The sequence below is a fragment of the Sceloporus undulatus genome, chromosome 2 (assembly GCF_019175285.1).
Source record: "Sceloporus undulatus isolate JIND9_A2432 ecotype Alabama chromosome 2, SceUnd_v1.1, whole genome shotgun sequence".
NCBI classification, from domain to species: Eukaryota; Metazoa; Chordata; class Lepidosauria; order Squamata; family Phrynosomatidae; genus Sceloporus; species Sceloporus undulatus.
The window spans coordinates 143865621-143885563 of record NC_056523.1 but is presented as its reverse complement, the minus strand read 5'-3'; the positions used below and the strand labels follow the sequence as shown (position 1 = coordinate 143885563).

At 42.0% G+C, this 19943-nt stretch overlaps 1 protein-coding gene across 5 annotated transcripts; it reads right to left on the bottom strand.

Annotated features, from left to right (window-relative positions):
* Positions 1–2501: 2501 nt before the first annotated feature.
* PYCR1 (pyrroline-5-carboxylate reductase 1) lies at positions 2502–13167 on the bottom strand. Of its 5 annotated transcripts, none has more exons than XM_042454925.1 (8): positions 13090–13167; positions 11161–11264; positions 10115–10185; positions 8282–8461; positions 5782–6003; positions 4567–4659; positions 3467–3630; positions 2502–3387 (listed from the first exon to the last, which is right to left on the bottom strand). In XM_042454925.1, exons 2-8 carry the CDS (start codon positions 11225–11227, stop codon positions 3243–3245), a joined length of 942 nt encoding a protein of 313 aa, XP_042310859.1. In that variant the 5' UTR covers positions 11228–11264; positions 13090–13167; the 3' UTR covers positions 2502–3242. The 5 variants fall into 5 exon arrangements, with proteins under 5 accessions (XP_042310859.1, XP_042310858.1, XP_042310861.1 ...); XM_042454924.1 differs by having other exon boundaries at positions 13074–13158; XM_042454927.1 differs by lacking the exon at positions 13090–13167 and adding an exon at positions 13010–13045.
* Between the last annotated feature and the right edge of the window lie 6776 nt (positions 13168–19943).

The following is a 19943-nucleotide window of genomic DNA, read 5'->3' as shown; positions in this document are numbered from 1 at the left end:
TCAACACAATTATTTTGCATGTTTTATCAGAAGTATTAGTTAAGGAACTCTACTCTTTTCAGGTCTTCAAATTTTCTCAAAGGTATGTTAATATACAATTAAGAGGGCGACTTCTGCCAGAATATAGCCAAGTCAATAGTTACACATGCAGAGTAGACAAATATAAATGTGTCTCAGTCCTGTATATAAAATTAAGTGTATTGACCCTGCAGATCACCCCATACAAATTGGAGGGTTTAGGATCACCAGAGGTTGGCAATCCTAAGAGAAATATTGCTCCACACATGTATAGTCTCCACAGGCCATCCATATACGTATTTAAAAGAGACATTCACATCTCTTACTTTTAGAAAGAACCTTAAAACCAATTTCACTCTGTCTTGAGCAAAGTTCCCAGGTCAGGGGCTAGCCACAAACAACTAAAGAGAATAATCCTGCCAATGACAATAAAACACGCAATCCACACACCAGGTCTTGGGTTGAGAAGCATAGTTTATTGTCTAAGAAAGAACTGGGAAATCCAACCAAAGAAACCCATTGTCAAGTGCTTTAATCTGTGTTCTTTGGTGTCTCATCACAGCTCAGCAAATGTGACCATATTTTTCAGATCACATAGGCCCGAGATAACCTGTTATGTGCAGAATACCCTGCATGTTTGGTGACCACCATGGTTAGAACTCAAAAGTATCCTGGCCAGTGCCTTCCTCCATCTGCTACCACTATGTGAATAGTGAATGGGCATACTTTATTTCCTCCGCACTTTGCTCAAGACTGCTTCGTTCCAGTCATTGGCCAACAGTGACATGGGAGAAGCAAAGGACTGATTGAATGGTGAGTGAAGCAAACATGCTTCAGATAACGTTATGCATAACTGCTGAATAATGAGATTCTCTATGTAAAGTTTCCCAGACAGTGAATACATGTAGTTGTTTGTGTACCTTTAAGTCGTTTCCAACTTATGGTGACCCTAAGATGACCTATCATTACCTATTTTCTTGGCAAGTATTCAGACACTAGCACTTCAGACAAAAGCAGCACTTGCTGAAATTCCCTCTTCTACACAACCATGAGTAGGGCAGGAGTTCTATTCTTCACTCCACCTAGCAACTCTACTGGTATGTCACCACCATGTTTAGGGCATCAACACCTGTCTTTGCACTCCTCAGCTCTGTTTCTTCAGCATAGGAGGCAAATTGTTTTGCTCTGCTAAAAAAAAAAAGCAAACTTAGAAAAGTTATTGAAGCACCATAGACTAAGTAAATTTAGGCAGTACCTCAGAGAAGCTAATCTCTAAGGGGCAGAGTTGCCTTTCCAATGCCTTACCCTATTAAGTAACTCAGATTTCCTGTCTACCTGGAATCCAGGCCTCCTGATAACTTTGGCCATTGTGAACTCTTCAGCAAGCTTCAAGTCTCAGGTCTTGCTTGCAAAAACGGAATAGTAGAGCAGTGTTGCAAATGAAATCCTACAGAAGAAGTGTCTGTCATGACAGCATAGTCATACATTTCATGTTTGTATCTTGGTTACTGCTGACACTTCCCTTTTATCAACAAAAGGTGACCCATTAAATTAGTCCTTTATCAACCAAGTGATCTGAACAAGTTCTGGTTTTCAAAGCCATCACTAAGCATGCATTGCCAAGATGTGACAATAAGAGATGATGTCACTGGCATGTCCAGGTTAAAGATCAGGTGAGCAGGAGACAGGGGATAGATTTTTGCCCACAAGAGTCCAGAGTGCTGCTGCCAGTCAAAGCAGACAATACAGAGCTAGATGGGCAAATGTGACCATGGTGTGGGCAGATGGAAAGGTTTCCTATACTCCTGAGTTGAGCTACTGCAAATATAAATGGACATCTCTTTTGGTTTGTAGCATACGGTAAATGTGTATGAGTTTCCCTTTTAGAAGTACAGTAGGAGAAGATGAAAGAAAGCAGAAAAAGACTGTAATGGTTTTTCTTCACTATGGTGGACAGCATCTAGGAGCTGTTCAATCCAGGAAATCTGTGATTTCTGATACAGCAGAAATTTCTGAAGCAGAAACAGTGATATATGGGGAATAGGAGCAGTTGCTATGTAACAAGAACCCCAATAATATTTTAAAGGTCTATTTTAAAAATTGTTAGTTTTTAGATGTTAAAACAACATCAGTATTGAATAAATTTTACCTTACTTTAATTGCCTTAATTTAATTGTTGTTTTTTGAGGGTAAACTTTAGCAGTTTTAAGAGTTTGACAATTTAAAAGTAAATTAACATACATTTCTGATGCTGAAGATGAAATAATTATGGCTAAGTCTCCCTCAGCTGGAATTCTGAAATCCAAAATATTCCAAACTCCACAATTGTCCACATGGGTAGCTCAGATAGTGACATCTTTGCTTTCTGATTGCTCAGTGTACAAAAACTTTGTTTTCTGCACAAAATCATTAAAAATATTGTGTATAAAATTACTTTCAGGCTATGTGTATAAGGTGTATATAAAACATAAATGAATTTTATGTTTACACTTGGGTCCCATCTCCGAGATACATTATGTTTATGTAAATATTCCAAAATTTGAAAAGCTCAGAAATCCAAAACACTTCTGGTCCCAAGATTTCAGATAAGGGAGATTCAACCTGTATAACAACCCCACCAATAACACTAACAAATCATTTTCCAATTTGCTGTTAATTTGTTAATTCAAACAGTTTCAAGCTCTGCTCACCCACTACACAAATCCAGAATGTCCTGCAGACTGGATAGTAACCACTCTCCAATGAAAACAGAATTTGTGACTCAAAGACCCTGCTTGGGCTTCAGCCTCTGATGTGATAAAAAAAAATCACAGGAAATTGGCACTGCCTGAGAATAGTATGTAGGTTCAGATCCCTGCTTAATCACAAAGTAACCTGGGCCAACCATTGTCTTCCAGGGTTAAGCTATCCCACAAGGCTGTTGTGAGGATTTATAACAAAGGACCTCTCCAGAGGAAAATCAGGATAAAGAGTAGTACATAATAGCCCTGAAACAGCTGCAGAAGAGCACCTGTGAGGTTCAGAAGATCTGCCCACTCAGGAGAAAGGTCTGATTATTGTGCTCCACCTCCAGCCCCTGCACATTGCTGATCTTACCACTATTCTCAGGAAGCTAGAAGTCCCTTTGAGTCCAGGATATTCCTCCCTCCCTCCCCCAAATGGCGTGACCTACAGATTCCCTTGAAAGAAAAAGAAAAGTGTGACCAAGCCACGGCTGGGTCTCCTCAGTACTTCTTGTTCCCAGGATTCTTGTTGTTGAATAGGCTGACCTTGTTGGCAGAGGAAGACTCTAGCTTCACTTTATCCATTAAGGTCTTCTTAATGGCAGCAGGGGAAACCGTCTCCTGGTCAGCCAAACACTGCAGCTCCCTGTTAGGGAAGAGAAAATTCATTAGTAACTCAGAGCATACAGCCTAGAAGGGACCATTCCTCACCTCCTTGCACATACCTTGTCCTGATGCAGGATGCCTCCACTGCATTGATGAGGAGTGAGCGGAAACCCCCACTCTCCAGGAAGTGCAGGGCATAGATGGTAGCACCCCCTGGGGAGCAGACGTTGTCCTTCAGTTGTCCTGGATGCTGCTCTGATTCCAACAGCATCTTGGCAGCTCCCTGGAGAATTGGGGTAAGGAGTCAAAAACTCTTCAGAAGCAGTAGCAAAGGATTTCACATGAACAAAATTTTATTTTCTTAAAATGCATTATTTAAAAGAAATGTTAACTGTCTTCCTACGAAAATGCTCAAGACACTGTTGGAGGCTTCCAAATTAACAGAAGGCAGCACTCAACCACAGATATATATTTTCTAAATTTTTAATTACACCTCTCAGAATCTTTGGCCAGTGGCTTTTCTGGCTGGGGATTATGGGAGCTGTAGTTCAAAAAAGTTACTTTTCCAAGCCCAAGCTAGAGTATCAATCAAAAGGTACCATACACTTATTCCATCTGTTTCTTTTCAACAGCTTTTTACTAGTAAAAAGTATGGAAGACTCAGCAAGACCACATGTATTATTAATTGTTAAAAATCTCCTGTATGATTTTTAACATCTTTGCTTGATGAAAAAGCCAGTGGAGCTTTGAAAGCTTGCATCTTGTGCATTTTGATTGGCCAATAAAGTTATCACTATGGATTTTGTTCTATTTTGCTGCATAGCTACTGAGTTTCTACCTATCTGTTTTTAATCTATGCTCTTGTGAGTTCAACAAGAAATCTATTAAGATAAAAAAGCTGAGCTGTGCAGGGTGCTTCCATGAGCTTAAAGCATTCAAATCTTTTGAAACAAATTATATGAGGATGTCAAAGTGCAGAGAATGGGCAGTTACGTTTCAGAATGAATATAATGGGCATACTGATGTCCGCCATAACTGAAACAGAAGGGTGATGTAGCACCATCTTCCCATTGTTTTGTTATGGTGAGCTTCAGCATAATCATTCATGTATAATCATTATTCTTACATGTATCATTCCAAGATCTGAATATTTATAACTAAGTACTGACACACAGCTTGAAGAAGCATAAGCATTCAAACTACTGAGACACACACTGACCAGCAATGCCTGGGCTCCCAGCCGTACAGCCAGTCTGCGAGGAAGGCCCATCTTCACCCCTCCATCTGCCAGGGCATCCAGGGCTGTGAATGCCTAGGAGACCAAAGGATCACAGGAAATCAAAGCCAGAAGGGGAAGGGGGATTAGAGTGCTTGAACATATAAAGAGCCTTAGTGGCACAGTGGTTAAATGCCTGTACTGCAGCCACTCACTCACAAACCACAAGGTTGCAAGTTCAATACCAGCCCAGGGGTTCAAGCTTGACTCAGGCTTGCATCCTTCTGAGGTCGCTAAAATGAGTACCCAGATTGTTGGGGGCAATTAACTTACACTTTTTAAACCGCTTAGAGAGTGCTTAAGTGTACTGATAAGCAGTATAGAAATGTTATTGCTATTGCTACAGTGCAGGGGACAAATCATTCCTAGCTGATCTCACCAGCAAATCTAGCCTTCCCGATTCCCAATACTGTACATAGACTATTCTTCATTAAGTACAAGTACAAATCAATCATCTTAGAGTTCAGTTCCACCCAAAGCTAACCTGGGATTAGGGAAGTTTGTTACATCCATCAGGCACTCACTGCTTCCAAATGGCCAGTTGTTGATGGGTCCTTGTTGACTGACAACAGATATGAACAAGGACCAACAACTCAATTGTTCCAGGGATGTTATGGCAGGGGCAGAAGTCACATGGCCCTCCAAATGTTGCTGGACTGCAACTTTCAGCATTCCTCTATGCTGACTAGGACTTCTGGGAGTTGCAGTCCAATCTCTGTAGGATCACAAGATTACCACCCCTGTATTAAAGAGGTGACACCTGTTACTATTAAGCTCCAGCAAAATAACTGCTGGCCAATCTGCCTCCTATAAAAATACTACATACTGCAAGTCCTGTTTCTACATTTAATCCACCCCTATTTTCACATTACAGTCAACCTTCTGTATCCACAGATTCAACAGTACATGGCTTGGAATTATATATTTTTTAAAAATCTAAAAAGCAAACCTTGATTTTGCCATTTTATATAAGGGACACCATTTTATTATTCCATTGTATATAATGGAATTTGAACATCCATGGATTTTGGTATCAATGTGTTTGTGTATTTGTGTCCTGGAACCAAACCACAGCAGATACCAAGTGTAAGTTATGTCTGACACATACAGAAAATAAAAGAATGAAATTTGCATAGTGGAAAGAAAAATGGCACATACATAAGCAGGCCCACTTCCACTGAGTCCAGTAACAGCATCTATCAAGTCTTCCTCCACCTCGGTGCAAAAGCCCACACTGGCCATCAGCTGTTCTAAGAGCTTTCCATCTTCCACATCGGCATGCGTTCCTGTGGCATAGACTGTGGCTCCTTCCCGTACAATCACTGGTGTGTTGGTCATGCATCTGATGACTTTTGGGGTGGGGCAGAAGGCAGAGAGTTTCTTGAGATACAAAATAGGAGAAATAAATGAGCATATTTAACTTGCAGCTTACAGGTAAAAGTAACTCTCTTGTAGAAAGCAGCAGTGACAACTCAACTCTGATTTTTAAACATTACAGATCAGCTATATAGGTTCCGATGCATTATTACCACCCCTTAGTGCAAGCACGTGGTCTCTTTTAGATCAAGTGGGGCAGATTTCAGACCTGCAGAATCCACTGTATTTAATTTTTTTTAACTAAAAAACAAGGTCCATTAAACAAAGCTGAAATGTAAAATAATGACATAAGATGCAAACACACATTAGGATTAAGAAGCATTTGTTCAACTCAAGACTTTGCAATCAATAGAAGAATTTAGGATGGGATTATGACCATCCAGGGTCATTGCCCATGCTGGCTGTTGCAGATGGGAGCCACAGGCAAGAAATTATTAACTTTAAAACATTTCATATGGATCAGCTTTAACTCTTTAAACCTGTTTTAATTTAACATTTTTAACACACTTTTAGATTATTTAAATTATGTATGTGTCTTCAAGTCGCCTGTGCTACCCCATGAATCTCATAGGCCCGTTACAGACTAGCCTTTTAGTACAGAGTCAGTACGTATTAGGGTTAGGAAGATGCGGTGCTTCCGCACCCCCCAACCCTAGTATGGACTGAGTCCGTACAAAATGGCAGTGCCCCATCTACATGGGGGCCGCCATAATGACGTCACGACCACACCGCCTCTATACGTTTCGGAGCTCCTTCCTGGTTTGTACCGCTGGGCGCAGCCTTCACACAGCTGCGCCCAGTGGCGCAAAGGAGAAAGGGGCCAAGTGGCCCCTTTCTCCTCCTCCCCGCCGCCGCAGGGTGTCCTTGGGGCTTGAAGCCCCAAGGACACCCCATTCCAGGCTACGGGGAAGCAGCCTTTTGCTGCTTCCCCGCAGCCTGGAAAGCGGTGGATCGGCTGCCGTTCTGGCCACGGAGGCCCCGATACCCCGGGGAAAGGGGCGGGTACAGGCTGCCTCAAAGGAGCGGTCTGTAACACACCATAGGGGTTTTTTAGGTTAGGAATATTCACAGGTGGTTTTGCTAGTTCTGATCTGGTGCCTTTAGGATATTTAGCTGTCCATATTGATTTTATTCATATGCCACTCTGAGATCTTGTGATATAGTGTTTATTTAAGTAAATAAATATCCTTACAGAAAGGTCAGAAACCACAAGGTCAAAGGCCTAAAATCAGCAAGACTGACTATATATACATGACATCATCCCTGTGAGAATTTAGGAATGTGTCCACAGGGTGGCACTGGTCAGTGCTTGAGCACTGTTACCAACAGCAGTTGAATGCAAATCAACAGCTACAAACACTAGTAGGCTAAGGCTCCAATAAGATCCTGTCTTGTCTATGTTATCTTTATTCTTAACAGCACCTGAAAAATCATTACCCAGAGCATAAATGAAAACACAAGGAGGTCACAAAGCATACTGAAAACACAGGGAGGTCACAAAATCATAAATCAGAAGTATGGGCAAACCAGTCAGTGCCAAGTACCCAGCAACAGACTTCCTTGACTGTTTGTCTCTCATTGCCTGTATCTTCTGGACAGGCTAAGAGCCAATGCAACACAGATATAGGTAATGTTTCTTTCAGAGAAAGCAACTTAATTTTACATTCAAATTATTTGTCAAATGTCTTCTCTGACACAAAAGATCCCAGGTCAGCAGGCGAATATTTGCATTGCTTCCACAATGCTGAATAAGTCATTTTTCATTTCATTTTCAGAAAATAATTCCTGATGTGTCAGAATTATTATAAGCTGTTTAATATTTTAGCCAGATGACCAGCTTTAATTCCCCCACCCCATTTTCAAAGTTTATTTATTTATTTATATTACATTTATATTTATACCCCATTCTTCTGCCACAAGGCTCCCAGAGCAGCTTGCAAATTGTTAATTAGACAATTCCATACTTCAGAATCATCAAATACAACAAAATATAGACAACTGCTTTTATTAAGGTTCTAAGTAATTACCACGACATTAAAACTACCATGATATTTTCAGATTTCTCTAAACAGGCACATAGATTTAAGAGGTATTTCTGAAAATGAATAAAGACTGTTGCCATTCTTTTTTCCACATGATTGCAGCAGTTCCACATGTGAACATATAGAACTGTTTCTATCCATTTCTAGTCTGGTCTTTAGAAGGTTCCACAGGCTGCCCTTTGACCATGGTCAGCTCCCCTAAAGATAACTGTTAGAAAAGAGTGCTGTGAGGCTCTCACCTTCTCAATAGAGCTGATCGTAACTCCAGCAGCACACGAGACCACAATGTGCCGATCTTCTATGTCTGAGCCAATCTCATCCAAGATGAATGGAATTATGGGAGGTTTCACTGCCAGGAACAGAACATCGCTGTTTTTAACCGTCTCTTTGTTGCTTAGGGTAAAATTCACACCTATTTTCTAGAAAGAAGATGAAAAGTAGCTAGTGAAGCATCCCACTCTTTCTGTTTTTACACCACCAAGGGCAAGAGGATCAGATGTGGTTTGGGCAACATCATGTTTATTGGCAACTGCAAAAACATGATGAACTTAATAATAAATAAATTAATAAATTGTTTATTTATATACCGCTTTTCCTTGTAGATCAAAGCGGTGTACAACATTTGAATAATGACCAATGTCATATTACAATACAAGCAAATTAAATACACAAAATGTCATCAGCCTTTATAGTCCCAGGGCTTTGTCCTTTACATATGGGCACTGAACACAGAGATTGAGATTCAATTGTAGCCTTTAGGGCTGAAGGGCGGGGTATAAATACCATAAATAAATAATAAATAAAATGAAAATAAACTCTGTCCAACCTGTTCCCACATAGCAAGTAACTTGCCTCCCCAGGGATTCAAATGGGTGTTTATGAGGGAATACATGCATCTGAAATGCTACAGGAGGATAAAGCACTTGGTAATAATAATAATAATTTGTTTTATTTATGTACCGCTATTCCAAAGATCATAGCGGTGAACAGCAAGTAAGCTAATTAGCAAGTAAGCTAATTACTTTTAAATTAATACTTGGTGTATTAATTTAAACGGCATAAGAGAAGAAATGCCTCCCCTAATATGCACGTCTCAATCACCCTATCCCAAATGTAGAGAGATCTTGTAGCACCTTTATGACTAACTGAAAGAAAGAAGTTGGCAGCTTGAGCTTCTGTAGATATCAGTCTACTTTCTCAAATACTTTTGGTGGAGTGGAAGCCAGGGACAGACATATATATGCCATAGGTATGTAAGAATGTCCATAAATAAAGTAGCAAGTACAGTTTTAATGATGGTAGTTTGTAGACAAAGACATAACAAGATAGCAAGAGCGGTTTGGCCTTGGAAACTAGCTTGCAGGTGGGGAGAATAGATGAGAGTAGGACGCCGCATGAGAATGGGGTCAGATAGTGTTGAAATGTGTGCAGTGAGCCAGGAAGCCATTGTCCCTGTTCAGTTAATTGCTGAGGGACTGTACTTTATGGATGAATTCCAATTTTGCTGTTAACTCTTTCCAATCTACCTTTGTAGTTCTTTTGTTCAAGGACCACTGTTCTGAGGTCTGACATGGAATACCAGGAAGACTGAAATGTTCTGCCACCAGTTTTTGTGTATTCCCATTGTGTCTGATTTATGTCCATTTACCCTCTGATGCAGGGACTGTCCTGTTTGCCCGATGTAGAGTGCTGATGGGCATTGATGACATAGTATGGCGAGACCCATCCCAAAGTTATTCTCAAGTTTAAAAGGGACCATCATTCTTGACCAATTACATAAATTTGTATGCCATACATAACTGGGCATAATTTTTTCAATTTTATAGCTCCGTTTTATAAGGTATCAACCAGCCTTGGTGGCAAAGAAAGAAGTGACTGGGAAGTTCAGCTCTTAAGCCTGTCAGAATAACACTCCGAGCCGCTCTGAGAGCCTTTGGGGCTGAAGAACAGGGCTCTAAATAAATAAATAAAATAAGCACAGCATTCAACAAAATACAAACCTGGTAAGATTTGCATCGGATTTTTGTGAGTGTGAAAGAGACATATTAGACTTTTTGGTTTCTTGAACCTACCCTCAGCCCTGATACTGTTGGAAGATCAGTGTCGGGTGCACTTGCTGTAATCTTGTGAGCAGCTAAGATCCCTGAAAAGAGGGGGGAAAATTGTTTACCACAGCCTCTTGCCTCTCCAGTTAAACCAAATCATTCAGCTACTGGGCATCGCTTCCCACTTCAGCACAATTCCTCCACTTACTTACCAGCATGATTTTCATTTGTTTTTTCACATTAGGCAACTCAAACAGAGTTCTCCATCTGAGGAATGACCCCATGAAACAAAGGGATGCCCCATAAGCATTCAGGTGCCACAGGTATTTCCACACAGAATTCCATCCTTGAGAATGTTACACTTCCCAAAAACTGTGGGAAGAGCTACGTTGCAAAATTTGCAAGGTTGGTTGTTAGTCCCCTCCCCCCAGAGTGTGTTCCAGTTTTATTACTTTACTCCTAAGGGACTAGCTGGAATTTTCTTTTCCATATTAACCACTGGGAAGCTTCTGTAAACATCAGTCTTAGGATTGGGTTCTAGGCTGTGGTTTCAGGCAATGATAATTAAATGCAAGAAAGATTTTAAAATGCAAGGGGAATAGACAGATTCACCTATGTTGGCTTCTCAGCAATTATCTTTTTTGCAACAATGCATATATTTTGCTGTGGAACAGGTTATTCTAGATAGAGTAGCTAGTTATTAAGAAGGCAGTTAAGAGTGAAATTTCAGCAAAAGTTACCTCGGTATACACATAAACGTGAGCTTAACATCAGGCCTACCTTGTAGCAGAGTAACAAAAAGCGCTTTCCCTCAAACATTTCCAAACACAGTATGTATGTGTGTGCACACAGATTTCATTACAGAAAAAGTCATATGACAGGCACAAAAACAATGTGCATTTGCACAAGTTACCAGGATGGGGTATTTATTATAATTTCCAGTATTTTTCCCAGGTTTGCACGGAAGGATAAAGTTACAGAACATTATATGCTGGAGCTACTCATAGAGAGGATACAGTAATCACTGTGTACATCAGCTCTAGCTTGTGGTAGTGCTGATATTGTCTGCCTACCTGCTGCGGTAAAACCCCGAGCCAGGGAGAAGGCCAGCTGCCCGGCACCAATGAAGCCCACACTCATGGTATCAGCAGTTGCTAAGAAGCGACTAATTGGTTGCCTGGGAGTAAAAGAAAGAAGACAAAACAATGAGGTAACAAATAACAGCATTTCACCATTAACTAGGCAATCCATGTTGCGTAGAGAATACACAGTCCATTTCCAGACCCCGTTTGAATTTATGGAAACCACCACAAAGGCCAAATATCTGCAGTGAGAACCTTTAGAAACCATCTCTGAGGATACATCTGATGTTGTGTGTCCCCAAGTCCTTTCTGATTTATGGCGACCGTATCATGGAGTTTTCTTGGCATGATTCGTTCAGAGGAGGTTTGCCATTGCCACTTCTGAGGCTGGGAGAATGTGACTTGCCTAAGGTCACCCAGTGGGTTTCATGGCCGAACAGAGAATCAAAGCTTGAGTCTTAGTCCAACACTCAAACCACTATGCCACGCTGGGGCATTGTATAAATAATGCATTTGACACCACTTTAAGTGCTGTAGCTCTATCCTATGCAAACCTAGGATGTGCAGTTTTACAAAAATCTTTGTAAGTGCCTCATCAAACTACACATTCCCCAATTCTGTAGGATGGGGCCAGGACAGTTAAAGCTGTGTCAAACTGCATAATTTCTGTAGTGTGGATGCACCATGACTCATCCTTGCCGAGGAAAACCCCACAAAATTCATGGGGTCGCCCTAACTCACTTGAAGGCAGCAACACACTTGAGGATAGAGCCGTAGTTTGAGTGTTGGACTACGACTCTGGAGATCAGGGTTTGAATCCACTGGGTGACCTTGGGCAAGCCATATGCCCTCAGCCTCAGGGGAAGGCCATGGCAAACCTCTTCTGAGCAAACCTTACCAAGAAGACCCCATGATAGGCTCGCCTTAGGGTCGCCATATGTTGAAAAGGACTTGAAGGCACACAGTGAGGCCAGGAAAACTCACGTGGAGCCACTCTCTGTCAAGAGGTACTTCTAAGGAGGCTTCTCTGGAGGGAAAATGGACCAAGAGGAATTGCAGTGGAAACCCCCTTTGGAGCCCTGTTATTGCCAGGGCAGTCTGGGGTTAGAAGAATGGGGGTCAGGTTCCTGAGGACCTTGAAGAAGCACATAGCAGCCACAAAGACTGGAAACCCACTGCCCTCAGCCACCTGTCAGCAGAAAGTGTCCCCTTGATAAAATAAAGGGAGTTCCCCAACATTTTCCACAGTTCCAGTGTAGTGGCTTGAGCGTTAGAGTAGGACGCTGGAGACCAGGGTTCGAGTCCCGGCCCAGCCATGGAAACCCACTGGGGGACCTTGGGCAATAGGTCACACTCTCTCAGCCTCCTCAGGGGATGCCAATGGCAAACTCTTTCTGAAGAAACTTACCAAGAAAGCCCCATTATAGGGTCGCCTAAGGGTTGCTGTAAGCAGGAAATGACTTAAAGGCACACAACAACAAAGATTCACCTAAGAGTTGCCATAAGTCAGAAATGACTTGAAGGCACACAACACACACAAATGCCAATGGCAAGCCCCCTCTGAAGAAACCTTGCCAAGAAAACCCCATGATAGTTTTGCCTTAGGGTCACCATAAGTCGGTAACGAATGGAAGGCACACAACAACAATAGCAACACACACCTTGCTCCAGCAGTCCCCAAACTCTGCTCTTTGAGGGCTTTTGGACTTCAGCTCCCAGAATCCCAGACTATTGGCCAACACGGCTGAGACTTCTGGGAGATGAAGTCCAAATCTCTTAAAGGGCTCAGTATGGGGACCACTGCCTCCCCCCCATTCTGCCCCTGCTGCCCTTGGTCTACCCTCCGCTCAGTGCAGCCCCTGCCCCGCTGCATTCATCTCCCTGGAAGGCGAAGCTGCCCATACCTCCCACGTGGCTCACTTATTCTGGAAGGGAACGCAGGACGCCGCGTCGCGTGGCAGCGCAGCTCCAGCAGCAGCCGCGTTTCAGCCAATTCGACGAAAGGGGGCGTGCCTCCACCACCGTTCCGCCCAATCAGAGGCGAAAGAGGCGGGTGGCCATCTTGCTATTGGAGCAACCATTGTTTGCCGTTGCATCATTCACTCTAGAGCAGTGGTCCCTTTAAGAGATTTTGGACTTCAGGCTCCAGAAGCCTCATCCACGTTGGCCAATGGTATGGGATTCTGGGAGCTGAAGTCCAAAAGCCCTTAAAGGGCACGGTTTGGGTAACCACTGATCTAGAAGCTTTAACGGATCCCATTTCGCCGCTCGGTTCTCATCAGCTAATGGCTGCCGGCGCCCCCAGAGCGTTTCCCATTGGATGGCAGCCGCGCTGCCTCTTGGGAAATGTAGTCCTGGGGAGAAAACTAAGTCCAGACTATTTCCCCTAAATAGTCGGGTGCGAGAATAAAGCAGTTTGGCCCCGCTTTAACTGCGATGACTGTAAACTACAGGCTGCTGGGATTGGTAGTCTGCTGAGGCGCCAGAGGTCTCTCACAGACCAGGCTGAATTCCTCCCCAACCGAACTACAAATCCCAGGATTCTGTAGGATAGAGCCACGATGGCAGTTAAAGTGGTGTCAAACTGCTTTAATCCCGCAGTGTGGCTACACACTCCGTGTGACGGGAAGAAGGATCCACATGGTGTCGGGTGCGGAGACCGAATGCCTGCTTTTAATTTCTCTGTATGACGGGCGGCCCTTTTAGTTACTGCTTCGCCTCACTCTCTTCTCCAGGATAAACAGACTCCGACTCCATTATTTCTTCATGGGGCTTGTTTTGCCATAGTCCTGGTCTGAGACGTTTCGGTGTGATTACTTTCTTGAACTGCAATTATATAATAGACCTCTTAGTATATATATATATATATATATATATATAATAACAAGCCTATATAATTGGAGTTCAAGAAAGTAATCTCACCGAAACGTCTCAGAGGACAGCAATAGGTATAGATGTAGATAGATAGATAGATAGATATAATACACACAGAGAGAATCAGCCCTCTGTATCTGCAGATTTTTTATCCACGGCTTGAAAATATTTTTTAAATATATAAATTCCAAATGGCAAAGCTTGATTTTGCCATTTTATAAAAGGGGCACCATTTTCCTATGCCACTGCATTTAATGGGACATGAGCATCCACGGATTTTGTTATCGGGTGTGTGTGTGTGTGTGTGTGTGTGTGTCTGTCCTGAAACCAAACCCCAGCGGATACCAAGGACCCACTGTAATTACATGGGCAGTTTTATAGACTTGAGTAAATTAACTCGGACTTTACTTGGACTCAACTGACTTCCAATCTACAATGGTACATTGGAAAGAGAAACAGCAGAATTGGAATTCATCCCTAAAGTGCAGTCCCTGAGCAGTGGATTGAAGGGGGCCAAAGGCTTCCTGGCCGATTGCAGGCGTTTCATCTCTCCCTGACCCCATCCTAGACTCCTGCCTCCTCCCCACCTCCAGCCCAGGCTCCAAGGCCAGACTACTGGCCTTCCATCTCCTTTCTATGTCTTTCTCCACAAACAACCATGGTTAGCCTTGGACTTGAGACTTGTGGAGTAAAAGACTTGAATACATCACTGCCGTTGGACAAACCAGTAGATGCTCCAATAGAGAGTTCTTATTGGTGGCTTCTATATGTAAGGAAGTATGGGCCCTCGGGTCACTTATTGATTTATGGGGAATCCATTAATTTCAGAGCCAGCATGGTGTAGTGGTTTGTGCATTAGATTAGACCAGTGATTCCCAAACTCTGGTACTCCAAATGTTTTGGATTTCAGCTCCCAGAAGCCAATAGTCTGGGATTCTGAAAGAGGAAATCCAAAACACCTGGAAGGCCAGAGTTTGGGAATCACTGAACTAGAGTCTGGAAACAAGGTTTCAATCCTTGCTCTGCCATGGAAATCCACTTGGTAATCTTGGGCAAGTTACATTCTTTCAGCCACAGAGAGAAGCAAGGCAAAATCCCTTTGAGCAAATATTGCCAAGAAAGCCCCATGACAGGGTCACCAAAAGTAAGAAACAACTTGAAGGTACTGTATACAACAACAACCATTAATTTCATAGGGTTTTCATAATTTCATATTAAGGAATATTCAGGGGTGGTTTGCCATTGCCATCCTCTGAAATATAGGGGCTCAGCAGACGGCCCCTAAGAGCCCCTCTGTGCCCCCCCCCACCAGAAGCACTGCGTTGGGGACACAGCAACCACATGCCTCCAGGTATTCCCAGGTAGCCTCCTGCAGAAATTATCTTGGATAAGGGACTCCATCCAGTTCTCCACTTACCACTGAAGTGTTTTCTATTGCTAAATGCTCCCTTGGCAAAACCTTGATAAATTATGAAAACTAAAAAAAGAATAGGCATGATAGAGAAGCAAAGCAAATTAACATTCACACTGTATTTTTAAAAGAAGAGATGGAAAGAGAAGCGATTTAAAGGAGATAGTTTTGCAATACTTTTCAAAGTTGTATAGTTTTATAGAATATCTCCAGTGAGTTAAAGCAGACATAAAATAAATCATTTTTCAGCAGCAAAAAACAAACAACAAAAAACAACAAAAATACTGTGAAGCAGATATAGAAATAAACATGTTTTTAATAATTAAGAAAAGGGCAAAGTTATTGAATAGTGCACTAATAGGGAAAACTCACTTTGCAAAACATACAATAGAACAAGCATCCAATGGTTAAATCTTGCTGTTTGGTGGGCACATACAGATGTACAGGGAATGGAGTTGTCTGCTCCTCTTGAATGGGTAATATGTGAATGTTTAGCCTTTTCATCAGGGCTCTCTGTGTGTAGGACAATGTAGATACATTAAGCACTCACATATCCATCACTAGTTGCACCACTCTTTCATGCCAGGAGTCAATAAGACTTTGCACTTCATATATTTAAGCTGCAAATTGTGTTTAAAATTTGAGAAACCATGTGTTGTTGTTCCTTGTTTATAACTCATCTTGAGAACAATAAGCCAAAAGGGAGAAGACAATTTCACCAAAATACTGTGTTAAATGTTCTTTAAAAACCTAGGTTTTTTAAAAAAATTGAGTACAGTGAGGAAAACGCTGGAATGCAACAGTTTGGCACCAACATTGCCCAGATCTTCAAGGATACCAAAGTGAATTATGTTAATTCTAGGGGGAAAAGTTACCTAGCATGAAAGCTCCTAGCTTCTGAATTTAACATTAATTACACCTCTGTCACTATGCTAGCTAAATAACGTCAAAAATATGTGCAATGTAATAATTACTTAAGGATTAATGGAAATTATCCAATGTGGAGTATACATCTTTTTAATAAATATTAGTTCCAACACAATAATAGACAAGTGCATAAAAGGACTGCAAGATTAAGTGGATACTTATTTGTGAGAATTTGTGTAGCCATTTGCCAGGCATGGTCATACAGTACCTCATATTAAAACTGTAATTGAGAGCAACAGTGGAGATGAATTTTGTTGTTTTTGTTACCTGCCATCAAGTTGACTTCAATTTATGGCAATCCTAAGAATGACCTCCAAGAGCTCTGGTCATCAACAGCACTGCTCACTTCTTGAAAGCTCAGGGCACTCATAGTATCCCTGGTTGGTTTAATCCACCTGTAATGCACTCTTCCTCTTTTCCATTTTCCTTCAGCTTTACTGAATTTCATCATCTCTCTCAATGGGTCATGCCATTTGATTATATGCTCAAAGTACAATATCCCCAGTTTAGTCATGTTGGCTTCTAGTGGGAGTTCAGACTTGATTTTATCTCGGACCCATTTATTTGTATCTTTGGACATCCCTGGTATCAGAATTTCCCTCCAACACCTGGGAACATGCTTTAATGTAGGCAGGGAACATGCAATTTAGGGCCCTCTGTGTCTGTGGTTGAGAAATCATGTGATATTCAGTGGGATCTGGACTAGGCATGGTGTGTCAGAGACTGGTTTGTGTAATGAACACAGGAAATGGTCAGGCCACCCATGGAGATGTCCTTGGTCAAAGAAATATTGTTCCCAAAGGGAGATACTCTTCTATTTACTTGTAAACACAGATATCACACACACATTTTTTTCTCATCAATGAGGTGCTTATGCAGATTCCAATCTTGACAGACCCCTCTCAGCTACACGCTTTAATGCTCCCTGCCCCCCGCGGTGCATCCCAGATCTCCTTACATGGCTTCCTCCGCACTGGGGGTGCCCTTATGGCTACATGCCTTCAGACAACCCATTTTATATTAGTTTGATATCAAAAGAATGAGGCTATATGGAGGGGTGATCTTGGGATAACAGGTGTCTTTGTGGCATCTTCTATTCATTTCCATAGGATTACACCAGGAAAGGATTGATTGCTTCACACTGGAGATCAACTTTGAAAATAATGTGCTTTATAGAACTGTGAAGCTAGATAAGCAAAACAGAGAATGAACACATGTTCCTCCACATTAAGGTCCAGTCAACCTATCTGTATGAAAGCACATTTGCGAATACTAATACTGAAGATTCCTGAAGATTAATAAGGAGGGAAAATATTGTTGGAATGTGAGGCATGACCGCCTGGAATGCTGCATCCCAAATTACTTCTACTCAGCTGACAAACTTATAAATAAATAAACAAATAAACTTATTATTAAACTGAATGAAAAGTACTGAGGCATCCTTGAGCCTCCATCCTGCCTTCCTGGCATAATTTCAAATATTCACGGCTAGCACCCTCTTATCTCACAAAAAGCTCTAAGAAGCGAACTACAACTGGAATCTGTTTTCAATCCTAGCTTTTATTTAGGAATTGCTTTAATGAAACATATTGAACTGCCCTTCTTTTTTGCGGTGTGGGAACCTATCTCTATTTCTTCCATGTTACATGGTTCAGGTATCAAATTTTCTGTTCAAGAAGTAATGTCTGACTCCTGAAACATGTCTACTTTGCTGATTGAGGACTTTATCACATGTGAGTTTTAAACTGTAATTTTAGCAAGAGAACAGCTTTTTTGGCAATACCTGTCCCATATTTACCTCCGAACTGCTGCTGCTGCTGCTGTGCCTCTTTACATATATGGGAAAATCCATCAATAAGCAGCCAATCACACTGTTACCCCATTACTCCATGGGGGTGATAAGTTGCTCCCTAGCAGTCCGAATATTTGGGCAGTCAGTCTCCTCCTTTCCCCTCTCCCTTGTTATTCCCAAGCCACCTGTTGTTGTTGTTTTTTACTTTCCCCCCTACCTTCCTCTTCCTCTTCCTTCACTAAATCACATCCCCGTAACTCTGGAACTGTATTACAAATAAAAATAAAAAACCCAAAGTCATGCTGGGTAGGGCAAAGGGTAGGAAGGCAAGGTTAAGAGAAATGCAGAATACTATTGATGGCACAGAAAGCCCCAGTTGTGCTATTGCCATCCTCTTTAAATGCAGTCAGCCCTCCATATCCATGGATTTTTTTGTCCATGAATTCAAGCATCCATAGTTTGAAAATATTTTAAAAATATATAAATTACAAAAAGCAAATCTTGATTTTGCCATTTTATACAAGGGACATCGTCTTACTGCGCCACTGTATTAAATTAGGCTTCAACATCCATGGATTTTGGTATTGAGTTAGGTGGGTCCTGGAACCAAACCCCAGTGGATACCAAGGGCCCAGTCAAGACCAAGGCTTGTGTACCTGCATTGTCAGCAGAACAGTGCCAGTGGGGCAGCCCCAATAACAGAAAGCTTATCTGATAAGAATTTAAAGTCCCCCCTACACCCTCAAATTTATCTTGAAGGCCAGCTATCCCTGTGAGATTTTTCTTACACTTTTTGTTTAAGATCTCAAAAGTCAGAAAGATTATGAGGATGAGCCAGATTTACCAGTAGCTACCCCCTAAAAAGACATCAAGACACAGAAAGATGCAGGCACTCTCAATATTTATATAGGAAGCACACTATAAATAGGGAGCAGCTGCAAGACATAGGCAGGTTATAAGCTTCCCTCAGACAAGGGTGGCCAACAACCAACCTTTACCTTGGAAGAAAGCAACATTGGTGCCGTGTTCCCTGACTGATTATCTTGAATCTTTGCCTGGACGTCTGACTACTCTTCTAGACAACCTTGGGACTGCCTTCCTGGACTGAAGATGGACCTATAAATGACTTGGACCAGACTGGACTATCTATGTTTCTCAGCTGACACTGAGCCTTCTGGTTTGCTTCCCAAGGGCAAAACGGGACAGTAGATTTATGGAGCACCAGAACTCTTCAGCAGAAAGCTAAAGACCTTGTAAAATGACAAACTCCACAGTTACATAGAATGGAGCTACAATACTTAGATTACTTTATCACAGGCTGCTTTGAAGCCGGCATAAAAATGTACGGTAATAATAGTGCCTTGGGTGATACCTATCTCACAATGGATTATCTCTCTCGTTGCTCCCTTGTCCTCCAAGTGGAGTTAGACTGTACCTTGCTATTGATGGGGAAAACCTGTCAATACACTTCCAATTGTGCTGGTATAGCACTAGTCCTTAGGTGTAATATATTACCCCATGGCAGTTCAGGGATTGTGCAGTCATGTAGTAGCAATGTGTCCTCTTCCTCCACATCCCTCCTCTCATTCGTTAATTCAAAGCAACTGTTGTTGTTGTGTACATTCAAGTCATTCCAACTTAAGGCAACCCTATCATGGGGTTTTCTTGGAAAATTTGTTCAGAGGAGGTTTGCCGTTGCCACTCTCTGAAGCTGAGAGAGTGTGACTTGCCCAAGGCCACCCAGTGGATTTCATGGCCAAGTAGGGAATC